Below are 17,231 nucleotides of genomic sequence, written 5' to 3'. Positions count from 1 at the left end.
TAATGGCTTGGAGACAAGCCAAAAACTGTGTTTTATCAGAAACATGCACAGGAGGACTATAAAAGCAATATGAATCAACCAGCATCTGTTAGCCTTTATCCATTAAAACATTAGAGTCGGTAGATTAACCCAGGCCAGGGGTCCAGGGTGTACATGGCTTTTTTTTTTCAGATCTTTCGATCTAATGGACAAAATAAGCTCACGCAATTTACATGTGAACATGCCGGAGATGACAGAAAAACACACAGAGAGCATCAGCTTCCGTTTCTGCTCTGATAGCCGCAAGACCAGCTGAACACTGTAACATTGTGAACTTGGTGCATTTTTCATCTTCAAACCAAACTTGCGTTTCCAGCCCACAAAGTTTAAATCCCGTCCGGCAATGTTTACACATTAAAGGCACGATATGTAAGATTTTTGGATACAATTTTCAAAAAAACACTAGAACAGTGTTACATATTTTGTTGACATGTGTACTTACATCATCCCATATGTTTCCGAGAATGTTAAAATCCAGAGAAATAAGCAATTTTAGCCTATCAATGACGTCATATCTGCGTTATCCTCGATTTCCTGTTTTATTTTGTAGAAACCATAGAAACAAAGACGCTTTAATATATTATGGATTTTATTAGATAGGTGAACAATTGTTTGAATACATTTATGTACATAAAATTAATCATTGTTATATAGCTCAACACATTTAGTCTCATTGTTTGAATCTTGTTTTCTTGATTTTCCGCGAGTACCGTGTTTTTATGCCTCAGATAAAAACACTATTTTGTCAAGTAGCTAACATAGCATAATCAGATGCAGCTTTATTTTTAGTAACAGTAATACAGCATTTTATCCATCGTACAATACGTTTTAATTGCATACCATTTAGCATCACAAGCCATCCAGCATTTAATATGATATTGTAAAATCGATCTATCTTACAGCAGTGTGTAACAAGTGTCTCATAGCAGCCACCAAGCGAACGCTCAGAGTAACGTTATAACATCATTTTCAACAAATATAACTAATATGATAAACAGAGCTGTGTTACTCCACATACGCTTGACTAGAAGAAGCGGAAGTGGCGACTGTGGCATAATAAAAGTTCTGCTGCTCAAGGCGTGTGTCGTGCTCGTCTCTCATTAACAATCGCTCCAGCTCCTCATTCAGCTCCCACAGCTTTCAGCCCTGCTCTGCTTCATACTACAGTAATGTTAATAATCTCATCCATGAACATGATTTCTGCACGAGTCCTGTCGGATTAATTTGCACCGGCTATGAGGTAAAGACGACACCTCCCATGATTCTGCGCTCAATCTCAGCGTCATCAAGCTACGCCTTTGTTTTGAATAGGTAAACTGAATAGGCAAAAAATTACATATTGTGCCTTTAGGTCAGTATGCGGAGAGTAGGTGGTCTTCTGTGGCTGTTCAAACACATTCAACCACATGAGTCTTTACACTATGAAAGCAATCCGGTTGAATGAGTTTTCGACTACCTCTGGAAGTGGTCAAAAGTGGACAAGCTCAAAATGATTTAGACGCTGTTTACACCTGTGTTTAGCATCGTCTACTTGTGATCTGATCAACGAAAATGGATCTTAATGCCTTGTGTAAACAGGGCCAAAGAGATGAATTAGAGTACGAACACAGCTTTTATAGAGCTCATAGCTACAGCCCACCTTTCATCCTTGCTCTGGAGCTGGGCCTGGATTAACCTCATCTTTTAGTCAGTTAGTTGGTCATGGAAAAGTTACTTGTATGCATCATCTTTCACTCACAAATCGCTTGGCTGGAACAGGTCTTTAGGGATGGCATATGTGTGTATGTGCTATTGTGTGAATTTGCCCCCCAGCACTTGTTCCATCTCTCACTCTCCGTCTCTCCGCATGTGTGGGCAGCGTGGGTTAATTGAGCAGCTCTTGAGTTGATAGCGCTAGCGCTGTGGGCGCCGTACACGCTGTGCGAGCTTTGGTTGGGAGCCAGACTCAGGAACTTAGACGACTGCGCGTGAGTGGAGAGTTGTTGACTCTTATTGACTTACTGATTCAGTATTCGCAATCACAATTTAAGTACAATTGAATTGACACTGTCTGGGAAAAAAAACCCTATAAATGTAGTGCTCTTCTCTCTCATTCATGGAATGGGTTTTTAACATGAATGGCTTGATTATTGAAACGCTCTCTCTCTCTCGTTCTTTCTGTACCTGACGTTGTCATGCCGTTGGATGTATATCTTGTGGAAGATTCTTTCTGGTGGCTTCAGGAAGTCCTCCTTCATCTCCATGGCAACATTCCTGGGCAGTAGGCTCATTAGGAGGCGTTCCTGTTGAAAATGTCCAATACATTTTAGGATAAATAGCAAGTTTTTTTTTGAGTGTCATAAGTCAAGTTTAATATGAATTAAAGAATAAATTGTTATAGTACTCATTAGAGTTCATGTACTAATTTTTTATCACTATCATCAAAACATTTTAAAATAATATAAAGCATTAAAACTACAAAATAACACAAATGGAATTGTAGAAATTTTGGAGTGACCAAATATGACCAACCATTCAAAACTCACTAAATTATTCACAAATGCTGCCCTTTATTTGATTTTTATGTAAGCTTGTTTCCACCACAGAATCAAACATTTTAAAAGCTAATTGTGATTTTTTTTTGCAATTGCGAGTTATAAAGTCAGATTTCCGACTTTATAACTTGCAATTCTGACATTAAATCACATAATTTTGACTTTATAACTCGCTATTGCGACTTTATATCTCACAATTCTGAGAAAAGTCTGAGATATAAACTTCCAATTACGAGATATAAAGTCAGAATTGTGGGATATGAAGTCAGAATTGCGAGTTATAAAGTCCAGTTCTGACTGGGGAAAAAATTACTTTTTTTCTCAGAATTGCGACTTTATATCTCAGAGTTTATAACTCGCAGTTGCAAATTCTGAGAGTCAGAATTGTCAGATCTAAAAATCACAATTGCAAGAAAAAAAAAAGTCAGAAATGTAAGAAAAAAGTCACACAAAAGTTTTATTTTTTATTCAATGATAGAAACAAGCTTCCATGAATTTTTGACATTCATTTAACCAACTTTATGAAGGATGCTTTTCCAACATAGCTCCAATGAGAATTTTTTTATCCAATAAATAACAAATTGGACATGCAACAAAATGTAATTTATGTTATAGAACAAATGTGAAAGTCTCTTCAAGTAATGTTCACCACAGACATGGAAATTTCCAAGGAAATCCATGGCCTTGAGGGTGGCCTTTAAATTGACGTCATGATTGAACATCTTTATAAAAGAAAAACCATTAAAAGTTTTGTGCTGGCCATTGTATGATGGGTACTGTATAGTTTAAAACTGTCCACTTCTGTTATCTCTATGAGTTTTATCTAATGAACTTACTGATAGCTATAAAGTGGCCAATTTCTGTGAGAGATCACAGTTTTGAGCATTGGAGTTGGTTGGCATGGCAAAGGTAAGTTTCCGTGGAAACGCATACAGTTCATTGCCAAGCCATGCGTTACTAAAAGCAGGTGATAAATGCCTTCTCGATGAGCAAACCCCAGCGAGACATGCCACCTGTGTTAAAGCCCAATGGGTCGGTCAAACGTTTGAGCTGAGAGTTGGGTTGAGGGTTTTGTATAACTAGCAGTATGACTGTAAATGTCTTTCATTGACTGTGGAATTTAAAACCATTGAACATTAGCATCTGCAACATATAGATAACATGTTTTTCCTTGTTGACAAAATATAAAGTTAGCTGTTCCTGAATATCTGAATATGTGCTTTAATATCTATACTACTGTATGTACTTATTTGGTCAAAAATAACTTTTTAAAAATGCTTTATTCCTGTGATGGTAAAGGTGAATTTTCAGCATCATTACTCTAGTCTTCAGTGTCACATGATCCTTCAGAAATCGTTCTAATATGCTGATTAAAGAATAGTTAAAAGTGCACAATTATAAGCAAAGGCCATATTGCATGTAAATGAAATAAAATGCCTAATGTTATTGCACATAAAAGGCTCTTGAATAAATCCTTGACATGCAAGAACCATTTATGTGCAGTAACATGAGCACTTTATTTTGGTTATTTTGGTTTGTAATTGTGTACTTTTACCTATTCTTTACTGTATATGTTGGCAAGTAGTGTATCCATAATTTTGTCGTATGTTTGTACAATGACAATAAAGTCTCTCTGGTCACCACTATCCCACTTAGTTTTTCCATTTAATCCAAAACATACATCTCAAATACTCTCCCCCTCGTGATTCATTTCATCTGCCCCGGAAACGCTCAAACTTTTGAAATCAATACATCAGCCACTCTTGCTGAATGTGAATTATAGATCATCTGAATGTGCGAATGGAAAGATTATAGACTGGTCCATATCTCTGCAGCGAGTGTGATATTTTGTGTATCAGATAGAGAGTTGTGTGGTACAGCCTGGTGTGATGTATAGAGTGGGTGGTGTTACCTTCTATTCAGGGAGTTTGTTGGGTAGGAGGTGGATGAGTCATGTGCAAACAATTATAACCAATTTCAGTCGCTAAGGAACAAGGGGAAAGTGTCCTCTCCGCTTTAGTTTGTATGAGTGTGTTTTGCATCTTTCCATCTTAGGCCCCTCTCCACTTCATTTATAAATCATTCAGTAATTATCCACTGCAATCTAACCAGAGCTCGGCAAGGGAGATAAGTTATGCTAATGTTGCTATTTGATTCACATTCTTTATCATTGATATAATCCACAATGACAGCTAAAGGAAGGTCTCACTAAGAAATAAAGTGAGATGGTGGATCTGCTTGTTCCGGTAGACTGCTGCTGCAAGGAAGTGTTTAAACAAGTGCATCACAATCTGCTGTGTGTGCAGTTTTGTCCAAAAATGTCCATCCCACAAATATGCTAACAGATATAGCGAAAAATTTAATCATTTAATCTAAGTATAGAAAAGTTTTCTTTCAGGATTGGGTTTATAGAAGTGCTGTGTATCTAGTCAGATACATGGTAGATTTTTTAAAAATATATTAATAATATTATTAATATATATTAAATATATTAATTGGGTTAATAAAAATAAAAATCATTTATTTACAGGTAACTTTTAATTTTACAACTTTTACATTTGTTACTTTAAAATCAACATGAATTTAATTTGCAATCCATTTTACTGTAAAAAAAAAAAAAATAAAATCATGAAACATGATACTGTAACGTGTATGCTCTGTTTTACTTTCATTGAGTGTTTTTTCCTCTGTGTCTGGCCATCTGTGTTCTCCTTGGTTGTTAATTAGCTCTACACCTGTGCTGTTTTAGCTTGATTTCTGTGTTCCGCGTCATTAACGTTTTGTTGTGAGTTATACCCTGGTTATCTCCAGCATATTTCATTTTTGGATTAAGATTAAAGACTGTTTTTATTCTATTCCTCATGATCGTGCGCTTCATTGCTGCAACACGTAACATAACATAACAGATTTTCGCTGTGTTTTACTTTTTTCTCTTTCTCCCTGTCACCCATGGTCCTGCTAGCAGCCCAAACCTAACCCCGCTTTGAGCAGAAAGACTGCTCACTGGAGGACCACACTCAGGACTTTTTAGATATGGCTAACAAACTATCCAGACCGTTCGCTCTACAGAAGGCACGCCTTCCAGTTAACAGTCCCCAAAAGGATTTGTGGAGTGGGTGCTGGTGAACAACGGATTGGTATTCACCATCTGCCCTGCTGAGGACGACATCACCAGCCCCACTCTAGACCCATAGCCTCCGGACTGCACGAAGCAAATGCCAGGACTCACCGCAGACAAAGAGCTTGAGTATGCCGCGATGCACAAGCCAGATAAGAGGACTGAGCCAACCATCACCTCGGAACCCGAGTCCCACAGTGAGTCTGACAAGGTGCGTGAGCCGGCAACAACATGTGTCCCAGTGGGTGTGCTTGTGGAGTTCATGGGCATAAAGGAAAGCCATGCCCACACTCCCGCCAATGAGGGTGAGCTGCAGCTGGCTTCTACAAATATTTCCGATTCTACCATCCCAGCTGGTTCCTCCCAGCTCAAGGTCTCCTGTGCCCCCGTTGGTTCTGCCCAGCTCAAAGTCTGCCGTGCCCCTGCTGGTTCCTCACAGCTCAAGGTCTCCTGTGCCCCCGCTGGTTCCACCCAGCTCAAAGTCTGCTGTGCCCCCGCCGGTTCTGCACAGCTCTAAAGCTCCTGTGTCCCCACTGGTTCCGCCTAGCTCTAAGGCTCCTGTGTTCCTGCTGGTTCCTCCCAGCTCAAGGTTTCCTATGCCCCCGCAGGGTCCTCCCAGCTCAAGGTCTCCTGTGCCCCTGCAGGGTCCTCCCAGCTCAAGGTCTCCTATGCCCCCACAGGTTCCTCCCAGCTCAAGGTCTCCTATGCCCCCACAGGGTCCTCCCAGCTCAAGGTCTCCTGTGCCCCCACAGGTTCCTCCCATCTCAAGGTCTCCTATGCCCCCGCAGGTTCCTCCCAGCTCAAGGTCTCCTATGCCCCCACAGGTTCCTCCCAGCTCAAGGTCTCCTAGGCCCCCACAGGTTCCTCCCAGCTCAAGGTCTCCTATGCCCCCACAGGTTCCTCCCAGCTCAAGGTCTCCTATGCCCCCGCAGGGTCCTCCCAGCTCAAGGTCTCCTGTGCCCCCGCAGGGTCCTCCCAGCTCAAGGTCTCCTATGCCCCCACAGGTTCCTCCCAGCTCAAGGTCTCCTAGGCCCCCACAGGTTCCTCCCAGCTCAAGGTCTCCTATGCCCCCACAGGTTCCTCCCAGCTCAAGGTCTCCTGTGCCCCCACAGGTTCCTCCCAGCTCAAGGTCTCCTATGCCCCCGCAGGGTCCTCCCAGCTCAAGGTCTCCTGTGCCCCCGCAGGGTCCTCCCAGCTCAAGGTCTCCTATGCCCCCACAGGTTCCGCCCAGCTCAAGGTCCCCTATGCCCCCGCATGTTCCACCCAGCTCAAGGTCTCCCATGCCCCCACAGGTTCCTCCCAGCTCAAAGTCTCATGTACCCCCGCAGGTTCCACCCAGCTCAAGGTCTCCTATGCCCCCGCTGGTTCGGCTCATCTCTAAGGCTCCTGTGTCCCTGCTGGTTCCACCCAGCTCAAAGTCTCCTGTGTCTCCAGAGTTCCCGCCCAGCCTCCCTCTCCTGCCTTCTCTTCCAGAATCAGCTTGGTCCTCTGCTCACCTCTGCTGAATCCCTTCAGCCCCTCTGCTCCTCCTCTGACACCACTCTATTGTGTGGATTAGCCTCGGGTCTTCAGGTCTCCATCTCTGCCCAGTAAAGAGGAATGCCTTGGCTCTGCCTCCAGACCTCGATCCTGTCACTCCACCTTGGCCCATCGACATGTCGGCCCCGCCCTCCCTCAGCTCCACCTGGAAGCATCATCCTTATAGCTACACTGCACACTAAAATCTTGACTGAAATGTTTTTGTAACTTTAATAAGGATTAATCTATGTTTATTTTATACAGTGAAGACTGGCCGGTGTTAATTTATATTTAAATACTTTATTCAATGTCTCTGAAAGAAGTCTCTTCTGTTCACCAAGGCTAAATTTATTTGATTACAAATTCAGTAAAAACAGTATTGCAAAATAGTATTGCAAATTAAAATAAGTGTTTTCTATTTGAATATATTGTAAAAATGACAATTATTCCTGTAATGGCAAGGCTGAATTTTCAGCATCATTACTCCAGTCTTCAGTGTCATGATTCTTCAGAAATCATTCTAACATGTTGATTGGCTGCTCAAACATTTTTTATTATTATCAGTGTAAAAAGTAAAATTTTTTGTATAAATGTGAGTCTTTACTGTCACTTTTGATCAATTTACTGCAACCTTGCTGAATAAAAGTATTAATTTCTTTAAAATATTTACTGATCCCAATCTTTTGAACTGTCTTACAGACAGAAAGATTTATAACCGAATAACAATTAATTTCCCAGAAAGCCATACCTGTTCAATTCAAAAAATTCCATTTCAAATTCCAGTTTAACTTTCTGTGTTTTTTCTGTTTCAGAAACATACACTGATAACACAATAAAGAATATAATCAGGGTCCATTTTGATGTCATGTTGGTTTAGAAGTTTACATTTGAAGCTAGTAAGCCAAATGAAAATGCTAATGCTCTGAGGTGCTTTTGGTAGGTTTATAGTTGTATACAGCCTGAATACCAACTAAGTCAACCACCTGACCTTAGACCCGATCTCACAACTGTTTTGTGTGTCTTAGAGTACATGCATCTGTGTGTGCGTGTAACCGTATGTGTTTTCTAAGAAAGTTTGACCTTTAAGCTAGTCAGGGGGGGAATGAAAGCAATCTAGCAAGGTAATTGCCTGTCAAAACTGCAACTTTAACTTGAGGGAGAAAATGAAACAGCTGATCATTTCATCTAAAACATGCAGCTGCTCGTTTGCGTGTATGCCAACGCACGTGTCATGCAAGTCTGACCTGTTTCTCGTTCTCGTCCTCTAGTTGCAGGCGCTGTTGGATGCAGTTTCTGGCTTGTAGGAAGGCCTTCCTCTGGGCGCGCTCAGTAAGGACTCGCACAAACACACCCGACAGATTCACACCGACCAGCAACACTGCGTTCGCTACCAGCTACAAACACACAGAGTGAGAAAAATTACAGGGTTTGTGTGACCATCGCTTCTGACAATTATGCAACATTCGGAGACTGAATACGAACTTTCAGTAATTAAGAGTGGCATACTGTGTGTGTGTTAACGAGAGAGAAAAACGGGGGCACAGAGCGAAAGTAGCTTGAAGAAGAGACGGACACAGATGCCAAGAGAGGGGGCAGGGAGTTCATTTTTTCAATCCATCCTGAGATGATGATAAACTTGAGTATGGAGACAGACGCAAACCCCCCACGCTAGATAGCCTGAGAATCTCAGCAGATTTGCTTCTGTGACTCGAAAGAATCAGCAATTGCCTGGCTTTTGAGACATGTCACTTCAAAGAGGCGCCAATTAAGGGCTTTGTATTGTTCATTCATAGAGCAACAGAAAATTAGATTACCCAGAATCCCTTCAACTGGTCTATGCATTCTTTTAACAGGCCTTTGTAATTGAAAGTGAAGGCCATTTGCTGAAAAGCACAAAGCCGTGGCATTATTACAAATCCTTAGCAAGGTTACGAGGCTTATAAATTAGGTAACAAGGCTAATAAACAAAGTGGCCAGCTTGGTTAAAGAGTATTGGCTATTGATTGGTAATCACTGAAAGGCTTTGCACAATCAGAGCCATTGCGAGTGGCTTATACACGGCTGACCGTCCTGTATTATAATGTCTGATGTGCACCAAGGTTACGCTGTGACAGTCTGAGTGAGAGGTTGTGAAAAAAAACCTCATTAACTCAGCATGTGAACGGTGACACTTGTGTCTAGATGTGAAGTGTTCTTGAAGTTTGGAGTGCAATAATGAAATACTGTATATGCTGTGTTCTGTGAGATGCTGCTGTTTTAATGTGAAGTGGCACACTGATATTTTTAGATCAGGTGATTTTAATGAGTTTATGTCGATCCTCTTTTCTTAAGGTCTTTGGAGCATTTTGATTGGATTGTAGGCACTCTGTCGGTCTTTTCACACAAATCCAGGCTTAAGCGGTCAACAAATCCAGTCCCTGTTCTCACAGGTTTGGTTTTTGATGATGGAAGCTACAATTCCTGTGCGAGTGTTTGTCACAAACATCACTTAGCATCCAGCGAGTATGTAGTGAGACATGTGAAACTGTCACGGCGTTTGGTAAATCAGAAGTGCAGAGGTTATGAGCTGAACTGACATGTGTGTCAATGTGTCCGTATGCCAGATTAAATGAAAGGTCAATGCATAAAAATGCATATGAATATCAAACCTTACAGGTTTGGGTTTCATTTTAACTTTCATGTTCTGTTGAGATGTAATGCATTTAATGGCCTTATTGGCCTCAGCACCTTATTCTCATTTCATATTCTAAAGGTGCCCTAGAACGCTTTTTCACAAGATGTAATATAAGTCTAAGGTGTCCCCTGAATGTGTCTGAGAAGTTTCAGCTTAAATACCCCCTAGATTTTTTTTTTTAATTCAGTTTTTTAACTGCCTATTTTGGGGCATAATTATAAATGCGCCAAGTCAGCGCCCATCCCCTTTAAATGCTCACGCTCCCCACCCCCGAGCTCGCGACTCTATAATACATTGCATAAACAAAGTTCACACAGCTAATATAACCCTCAAAATGGATCTTTACAAAGTGTTCGTTATGCAGCATATCGGATCATGTGAGAATAGTATTTATTTGGATGTTTACATTGATTCTGAATGAGTTTGATAGTGCTCCGTAGCTAAAGCTAACATTACACACTGTTGGAGAGATTTATAAAGAATGAAGTTGTGTTTATGAATTATACAGACTGCAAGTGTTTAAAAATGAAAATAACGACGGCTCTTGTCTCCGTGAATACAGTAAGAAAGGATGGTAACTTTAACCACATTTAACAGTACATTAGCAACATGCTAACGAAACATTTAGAAAGACAATTTACAAATATCACTAAAAATATCATGTTATCATGGATCATGTCAGTTATTATTGCTCCATCTGCCATTTTTCGCTGTTGTCCTTGCTTGCTTACCTGCATAAAGTCTATTGATATGGCTGTGCACAGCTCCAGACGTTAATACTGGCTTGTCTAATGCTTTGATCATGGGCTGGCATATGCAAATATTGGGGGCGTACATATTAATGATCCCGACTGTTGCGTCACAGTCGGTGTTATGTTGAGATTCGCCTGTTCTTCTGAGGTCTTTTGCACAAATTAAATTTACATAAGAAGGAGGAAACAATGGATTTTGAGACTCACTGTATGTCATTTCCATGTACAGAACTCTAATTATTTAACTATGCCGAGGTAAATTCAAATTTTCAATTCTAGGGCACCTCTAAAAAAAATGCTGGGTTAAAAACAACCCAAGTTGGGTTGAGAATGGACAAACCCAGTGGTTGGGTTAAATGTTTGTCCAACCTCCTGGGAAGTTTTATTTAACCCAACTATTGATTAAAAATTACTACATGACTTAAAATGAACCCAAAATAGGTTGGAAATTAAAAATCAGACACATAATTACTAGACTCAGCAATAATAATCAAAAGGTGAACATTTATTAATAAGCAATTTAATAAATGTTTATTGTTTAATTATTAATCATTAAACTTATTTCCAACATATTTTGGGATCATTTTAAGCCAGCAATACAGTCATTGAGTTAAATAAAAGTTACATTTAACCCAACTGCTGGGTTAAAATGACCCAACTTGGGTTGTTTTTAACCCAGCTTTTTTTTAGAGTGTGTTCCTCTGACCTAATTCAAAACCTACTGCTGTCATTTCAAGCTGTATCCCTCTGTTTTTTCCAAAAATGTGACTAGTATCTATTTCAGTAGTGTTGTTTGTTTCGAATGAATGTGACCACAGCAAAAACACATAACATAGGTCAAATCACAAATTCTGTCATCATTTACTCACCATCATACCTGTATCACTTTCATTCTTCTGCAGAACACAAAGGAAGATGTAATGAAGAATGTTGGTAACCAAACAGTTTTGGTTACCACTGACTTCCACTATACGAATATAAAAACACATTTCTAAAAATATCTTAATTAAAGTATTAGTTCACTTCAGAATTAAAATTCCCTGATAATTTACTCACCCCCATGTCATCCAAGATGTTTATGTCTTTATTTTTTCAGTCAAAAAGAAATTAAGGTTTTTGAGGAAAATATTCCTGGATTTTTCTCCATATGTTCAACGGGTTATAGGTCTGAATGTCAGTTTCAGTGCAGCTTCAAAGAGCTCTACATGATCCCAGATGAGGAATAAGAGTCTTATCTAGAGAAACGATTGTTCATTTTCTTAAAATTAAAATTATATACTTTTTAACCACAAATGCTCATCTTGCACTGCTCTGCGATGCGCCACGCATTCTGTAATCACGTTGGAAAGATCACGCGTGGTCATTTCCTCCTCAAAGTTTAAAATTGTCCGATATTGCTGTTTTACCTTTTTTTGTAAAGGGCATTTGACTTAATCTTTCTAACGTGATTACGTAATGCGTGGCGGAATGCAGAGCAGTGCAAGATGAGCATTTGTGGTTAAAAAGTATATCAATTTTTAATTTTTTTTAGAAAATGACCATTTGTTTCTTTAGATAAGACTCTTATTCCTCGTCTGGGATCGTGTAGAGCCAGTTGAAGATGCAATGAAACCTTCAACCCGTTGAACCCCAGTGAAGTCCACTATATGGAGAAAAATCCTGGATTGTTTTCCTCAAAAACCTTAATTTCTTTTCGACTGAAGAAAGAAAGACATGAACATCTTGGATGACATGGGGGTGAGTAAATTATCAGGAAAGTTTAATTCTGGAGTGAACTAATCATTTCATGTTCCACAGAAAGTCATTTTGGAATGAGGGTAAATGCTGACAGAATTTTCATTTTTTCATCTCTATGTTCCAGTCTGATGCTTAAACGTGAAGCATATTTTTTGAGCTATGAAAATAACCTAGATGAGAACTAAAAAGAAAAGGTTTGGCAGGTCTGTAAGAAAGGTCTGTGTGAAAACCTCCAACCCCAAACAACATTAGGTTTACTGTGTTAAATGTAAAATGATATTTAAAACGTACAATGGCATTTTTTAACTTTTGTGGTAAAAGTTAATCCCTATAGCTGCACGCAACTGTTTAAAACATTCTAATGTTAGACTCACAATTGTAATACTGAAAATCAGTGTTAAAGCTGTGCTGATATTCCACACAACAGCACTCGTACACAGTCGATATTGCTTGATTGTATCACTATCACGCTGGCTGGAGGAAAAGTCATTTGAAGAAGGGAAGGACTACAGTCCCAGTCAAAGAGAAACTTCAAATGAAAACAATTTCCAACTTCAAAAAAATCAAACAGCACTTAAAACTTTTGTTCATGTCTTCATGAATCTCCAAGCATGTATAATTATATTATTCAAACTCAAGGGTATTCTGCTATTGGGTATTCCAGTCATTTGTTGTGCCATGTCAGAAAATGACAGCCTGCAGTGGTTTCACAGTAAAACTCTAACTGCTAAATCTGATCAAATCAATTTTTAAACAGTTTCATAGTATTTTTATACTATGTTTGGCAAAAGATCCTGCAAGCTGCAGAAACATCCAAATAACCTCAGTTCTGATATTCTTAATTCAATTCAATTCAATGCAATTAAAAGTTAAAATATGCATTTAAAATGCACACAATAGTTTATTCAGATAGCTCCTTCATTTTATGTTTCCTAAGCTACAAATAATTAAGTTACACATCTCACATTTTTAAGTTACCAGATTATTCCTGAATGATTCTGATGATTTCTGAATGATATTGTGGTTTATTTTTCCACAAAAGAAGTTCATTCTGACTGACTCCATCCGCTGTGCTTTCTTTAGGAGCTGTCCATCCTCATTGGTGCTGAAGTCAAACAGGCCCTCGCGCGCTCTTCACGCCACCTGTGTGCACGTGCAGTGCGTGCGCCCACCGCCCCCCATGCTCCAGCAGTGCTTTACCATATATGACACGCCAAATTTAAAAAAAAAAAAGAAATACGGAAAAGTTATGGACGGAATGTTCAATGACACAACTTACCGGTGTCCACACTCGAGGTCTACGCGCCGTTAACGACGTCGCCGTCACGATGAAATGCGACGCCGCCACCAGGATGCCGAACAAAACCGCCAAGAGCGTCCTGACCGGTAGCAGAGAGTAGGCAACGAAAGTAACGAGCATCAGCTGCCAGACACCTTGCTCAGGTGTTGTGCTCGGTGCGTCAGGCCCCTGCGCGCCCTGCGTCCCGTGACCCAGCGCGAGAGGAAACGGGCAACAGAGCAGCGCGAACGTGAAGCTGAAGAGCAGCGCGAGTCGCGCGATCTGCTGCAGCTGCGTGACCTGCAGATATTTGACGTTGGTGACGATGAAGAGTGAGGTGAAGATGACGCAGTGGACCGGGTGCGAGCCCTTGGACACGGTGAAGCGCGAGCCGGCGGACAGCAGCTCCACGAGCGCCAGCGCGGACGCGGCGAGGATGAGGATGGCCAGCGCTTTGAGCGTGGCGTTCTGCTCGAGCTTCAGGTTGTACTTCTGAAAGAGAGTCTCGAGCTCCTTGCAGTCAAACTCGCGCTCGCACGCACCGGCCAAGCAGCGACTTTTCCTCCGCCGCGTGCGGACTCTGGGAAACGGAACTTCGTCCATAGCGGGGCCATTCATACAACCAGAGCTCTTCTTCACAAGCACCGCATGTCCAGCACTTGTTGTCGCGGTCCTGGCGGCAACTGTCGCGCCTCGAGACGGGCTCGCGCACACTGACCCCAGCGCGAGATCTAATCCGCAGCACGCGCCGCCACCATCCACAGGTTGGTGACTGTTGTAACGAGCGCAGACAGCACCCGCCTCCTCTTTTCTCTCCCTCGCTCTCTCTCTCCTCCCTCCTCAAGGCGGTCTCCAGGGAACAGACCACCCGTAGCGTTTGTTCGGCCCCAGAAAGAGGTTAACATCGACCACGCAGAGCCGGGACTCCCCTCTCTGCATCCCACAACTGCATCTCAGCGCCGCGGCCGGATCACGCATGCGCAATGTCAGCCCGAGATTGAGAAACCAAGCACGTCTCCCAGTCCTCAAAAAAGATAAGACAAGACAGCAGCGCAGCTCTGACAGGGCTCGTCTTAAATGGAAAAACGGCGAGCAGTAGGGCAGGCTTCATGCATGACGCTCGGTTGTGTGTATGAAACGAGCGAATGATGTTTTCCTTTCGACTCACCCAAACAGATATAACCCAGGAGAGTCTCCCGCCGTGCGCCTATAAATAGCACGCTGATCAGTGGCCTTTTAATTAAGCACTTTAATTCCAGCTCGAGCCTTTGTTTGGAGTGCCGTTACCGATCCGGAGCGGAGCAGGTGTTGCGGATTACAGATCGCATTCATCTTTTATTCTCGCGCATCTGCGTCTAAATTGATTACCGCCGGGTGCCTAAGTGGATTTTTGCGTTGGGACAAAGGGGTTGAGGAGGTGTGCCCGCTCCTCCATTCATGACGAGACTCTTGCGCTCATTTGGCTGCTGTTAAATGGCCCGTCAAGAGAGCGCTCGAGTCCCACTCGGACCTTAAACCCAGAATAGAAATAGACAACGGGCGTCGTTAGGGCCCCTGACAACTTTCTACACGCGGCCCCCGCGGGGCGAACTCTGACAACAGATAATTCTGTCATAAATAATCATTTCATTATTAATAAACATAAGCGTTATTGCTATTTAGTTACCATGACATCAAAACTGACAATTCTTATTCTTTTTTAATGAAATACAGGCTATTTATTATTATTATTATTATTATTTAGGCTATTTGTGCACTTTTCCAAAATCTTTAATCAAAATATCTTCCCCTCCCTCTTCTTCTCTGATGACATTTTTACTGTCATGAGGTCGGGACAACCTGTCATTCACATGACATCAGCAACCATCCAATCAATTCGCCATGGACAAATTCAAGTCCCGCCCTACATTTTTTTCTTGTTTGCGAAGATGTTTCACTTCGATATAATCACAATAGGGAAGAAAAGACTATTGTAACTTCCGTTTCTATATATTATAAATTCTTCATTTATCCCTTTTAGGGAAATTCAAACATCTATTAGCTCACACTTAACAATTACAAACACCTAATTACAAACAATAAAACAAACAAACAAACACCCAGCTAATAATAAAAGTAATCACCACATCCGCTAAAATTAAACATATAATAATAAAGAACACAGTCCTAAACATAAATTAACTCAAATTAAATAAAAACTAACAAATTACATGCCGACTTTAAAGACAGATTACACCAAGAATGATAACTATAAGGATAAAGTTTTTAAAAATAGAGTCCACACTACAGCGATAACAAAAACAAAAACAATATTGTTGGAATCATTTTCAGAGTGATTTTTTTTTTTTTCAACTGATGAATGATAAAAACCAATCAAATTGAAAGCCAATCAAATTACATCTGGCTTTAAAGTGTGCAGTGCGGTTACATTTACGAAACGTGCTGCATGCTCTTAAACATAATGCTGCTGTGGACGGGTCATTTTTTTGTCCAAAGGCCTTAATAATAATAAAAAAACAAAGGTATGACATCCAAAGTATGTAAGGTTGTACAACTAGATCTCTTTTATTCAATCTTAAAAGGTTTTAATTATATTTTGCTACGTATTTTAAAGATTTTGAAGTGTCAAAAGGTCATTCGGTTTAACCGTGCAAAGGCCAATACAGCCATTTCATTTGTGATTAAAATATCTTAAAATGAAATAAATGTATATATTTCTTTATTCCAGCACTATTTTTTTAAACATTATATATCAACATAGTGCAAAATGGGATTAAAATTATGTGTAGAAGTCGTTGCTTTGTTATGAGAAAGAATGTCCCAAAAAATGAATTTCATTGATTTCATTCAGAGTAACCAATATAAAGGGACCATTTTGGATCAAGTCATGCGTCAATATCATGTGACAGGATGTGACATCATTCAGACTAATTCTAATTTAACTATTTGAAAAATGCATGTTTTCACTTGCTCATATGCATTTCCCGAAACATCAGCTCATTCGGTACAACCGCTATAAAACATGTAAAATGTAATATTTTACAAACTTGTATTAAATATTAAATGTTTGATAGTTCTTTTGCTAGCTAGCTAGATTTCAGCCTGTTAGCATTGTTTGAAAATATCATCGTTCGGTAAAACCCAAATTTTGGTTAAACCAAATTATTTTTTTGGTGACAAATTTTGTCCATCTTATAAAAAATGACAAAAGCAGTGTTAATTAATTATAAAAACAACATAATCACATTGTTAACACTTAATAAAACATTAAAATTAATTATATCTCCATTATGTTTTTTCATATATACATTATGAAATTAATGTTTTTTACTTAATCAGATTACTTTTTCAAGTAACTAGTAATGCATTACTTTTAAATTTACAAAAAAAAATATCTGTTACTTTTTCAATTAAGTAATGCAAGTTACTTTTGTTTTCCCATTTGTTGACTGACAGCTCCCCTGACCCCATGTTGAGAGAAATCATGATTATGTGCAGAAGCAATGTGTGCACTGTGTAAACATGATGGTTATTGTTGTTTTAAACTAACCGTGAGCATGCATTTACTCATTTACTACCT

At 40.2% G+C, this 17,231-nt stretch overlaps 1 protein-coding gene across 1 annotated transcript in view; it reads right to left on the bottom strand.

Annotated features, from left to right (window-relative positions):
• Window positions 1-14,416, bottom strand: part of adcy1a (adenylate cyclase 1a) — a 57,344-nt gene extending 42,928 nt beyond the window's left edge. The window contains exons 1-3 of the mRNA XM_067383480.1: window positions 13,652-14,416; window positions 8,454-8,603; window positions 2,203-2,321 (exon numbers count right to left, since the gene is read on the bottom strand). Coding sequence (XP_067239581.1) covers window positions 2,203-2,321; window positions 8,454-8,603; window positions 13,652-14,269 — 887 coding nt within the window. The 5' untranslated portion in view covers window positions 14,270-14,416. The remainder of the gene's footprint in view (window positions 1-2,202; window positions 2,322-8,453; window positions 8,604-13,651) is intronic.
• Between the last annotated feature and the right edge of the window lie 2,815 nt (window positions 14,417-17,231).

This window comes from Chanodichthys erythropterus, chromosome 4 (assembly GCF_024489055.1).
Source record: "Chanodichthys erythropterus isolate Z2021 chromosome 4, ASM2448905v1, whole genome shotgun sequence".
Classification (NCBI taxonomy): domain Eukaryota; kingdom Metazoa; phylum Chordata; class Actinopteri; order Cypriniformes; family Xenocyprididae; genus Chanodichthys; species Chanodichthys erythropterus.
The sequence above is the reverse complement of the archived record's forward strand: the minus strand, read 5'-3'. Positions and strand labels throughout refer to the sequence as shown.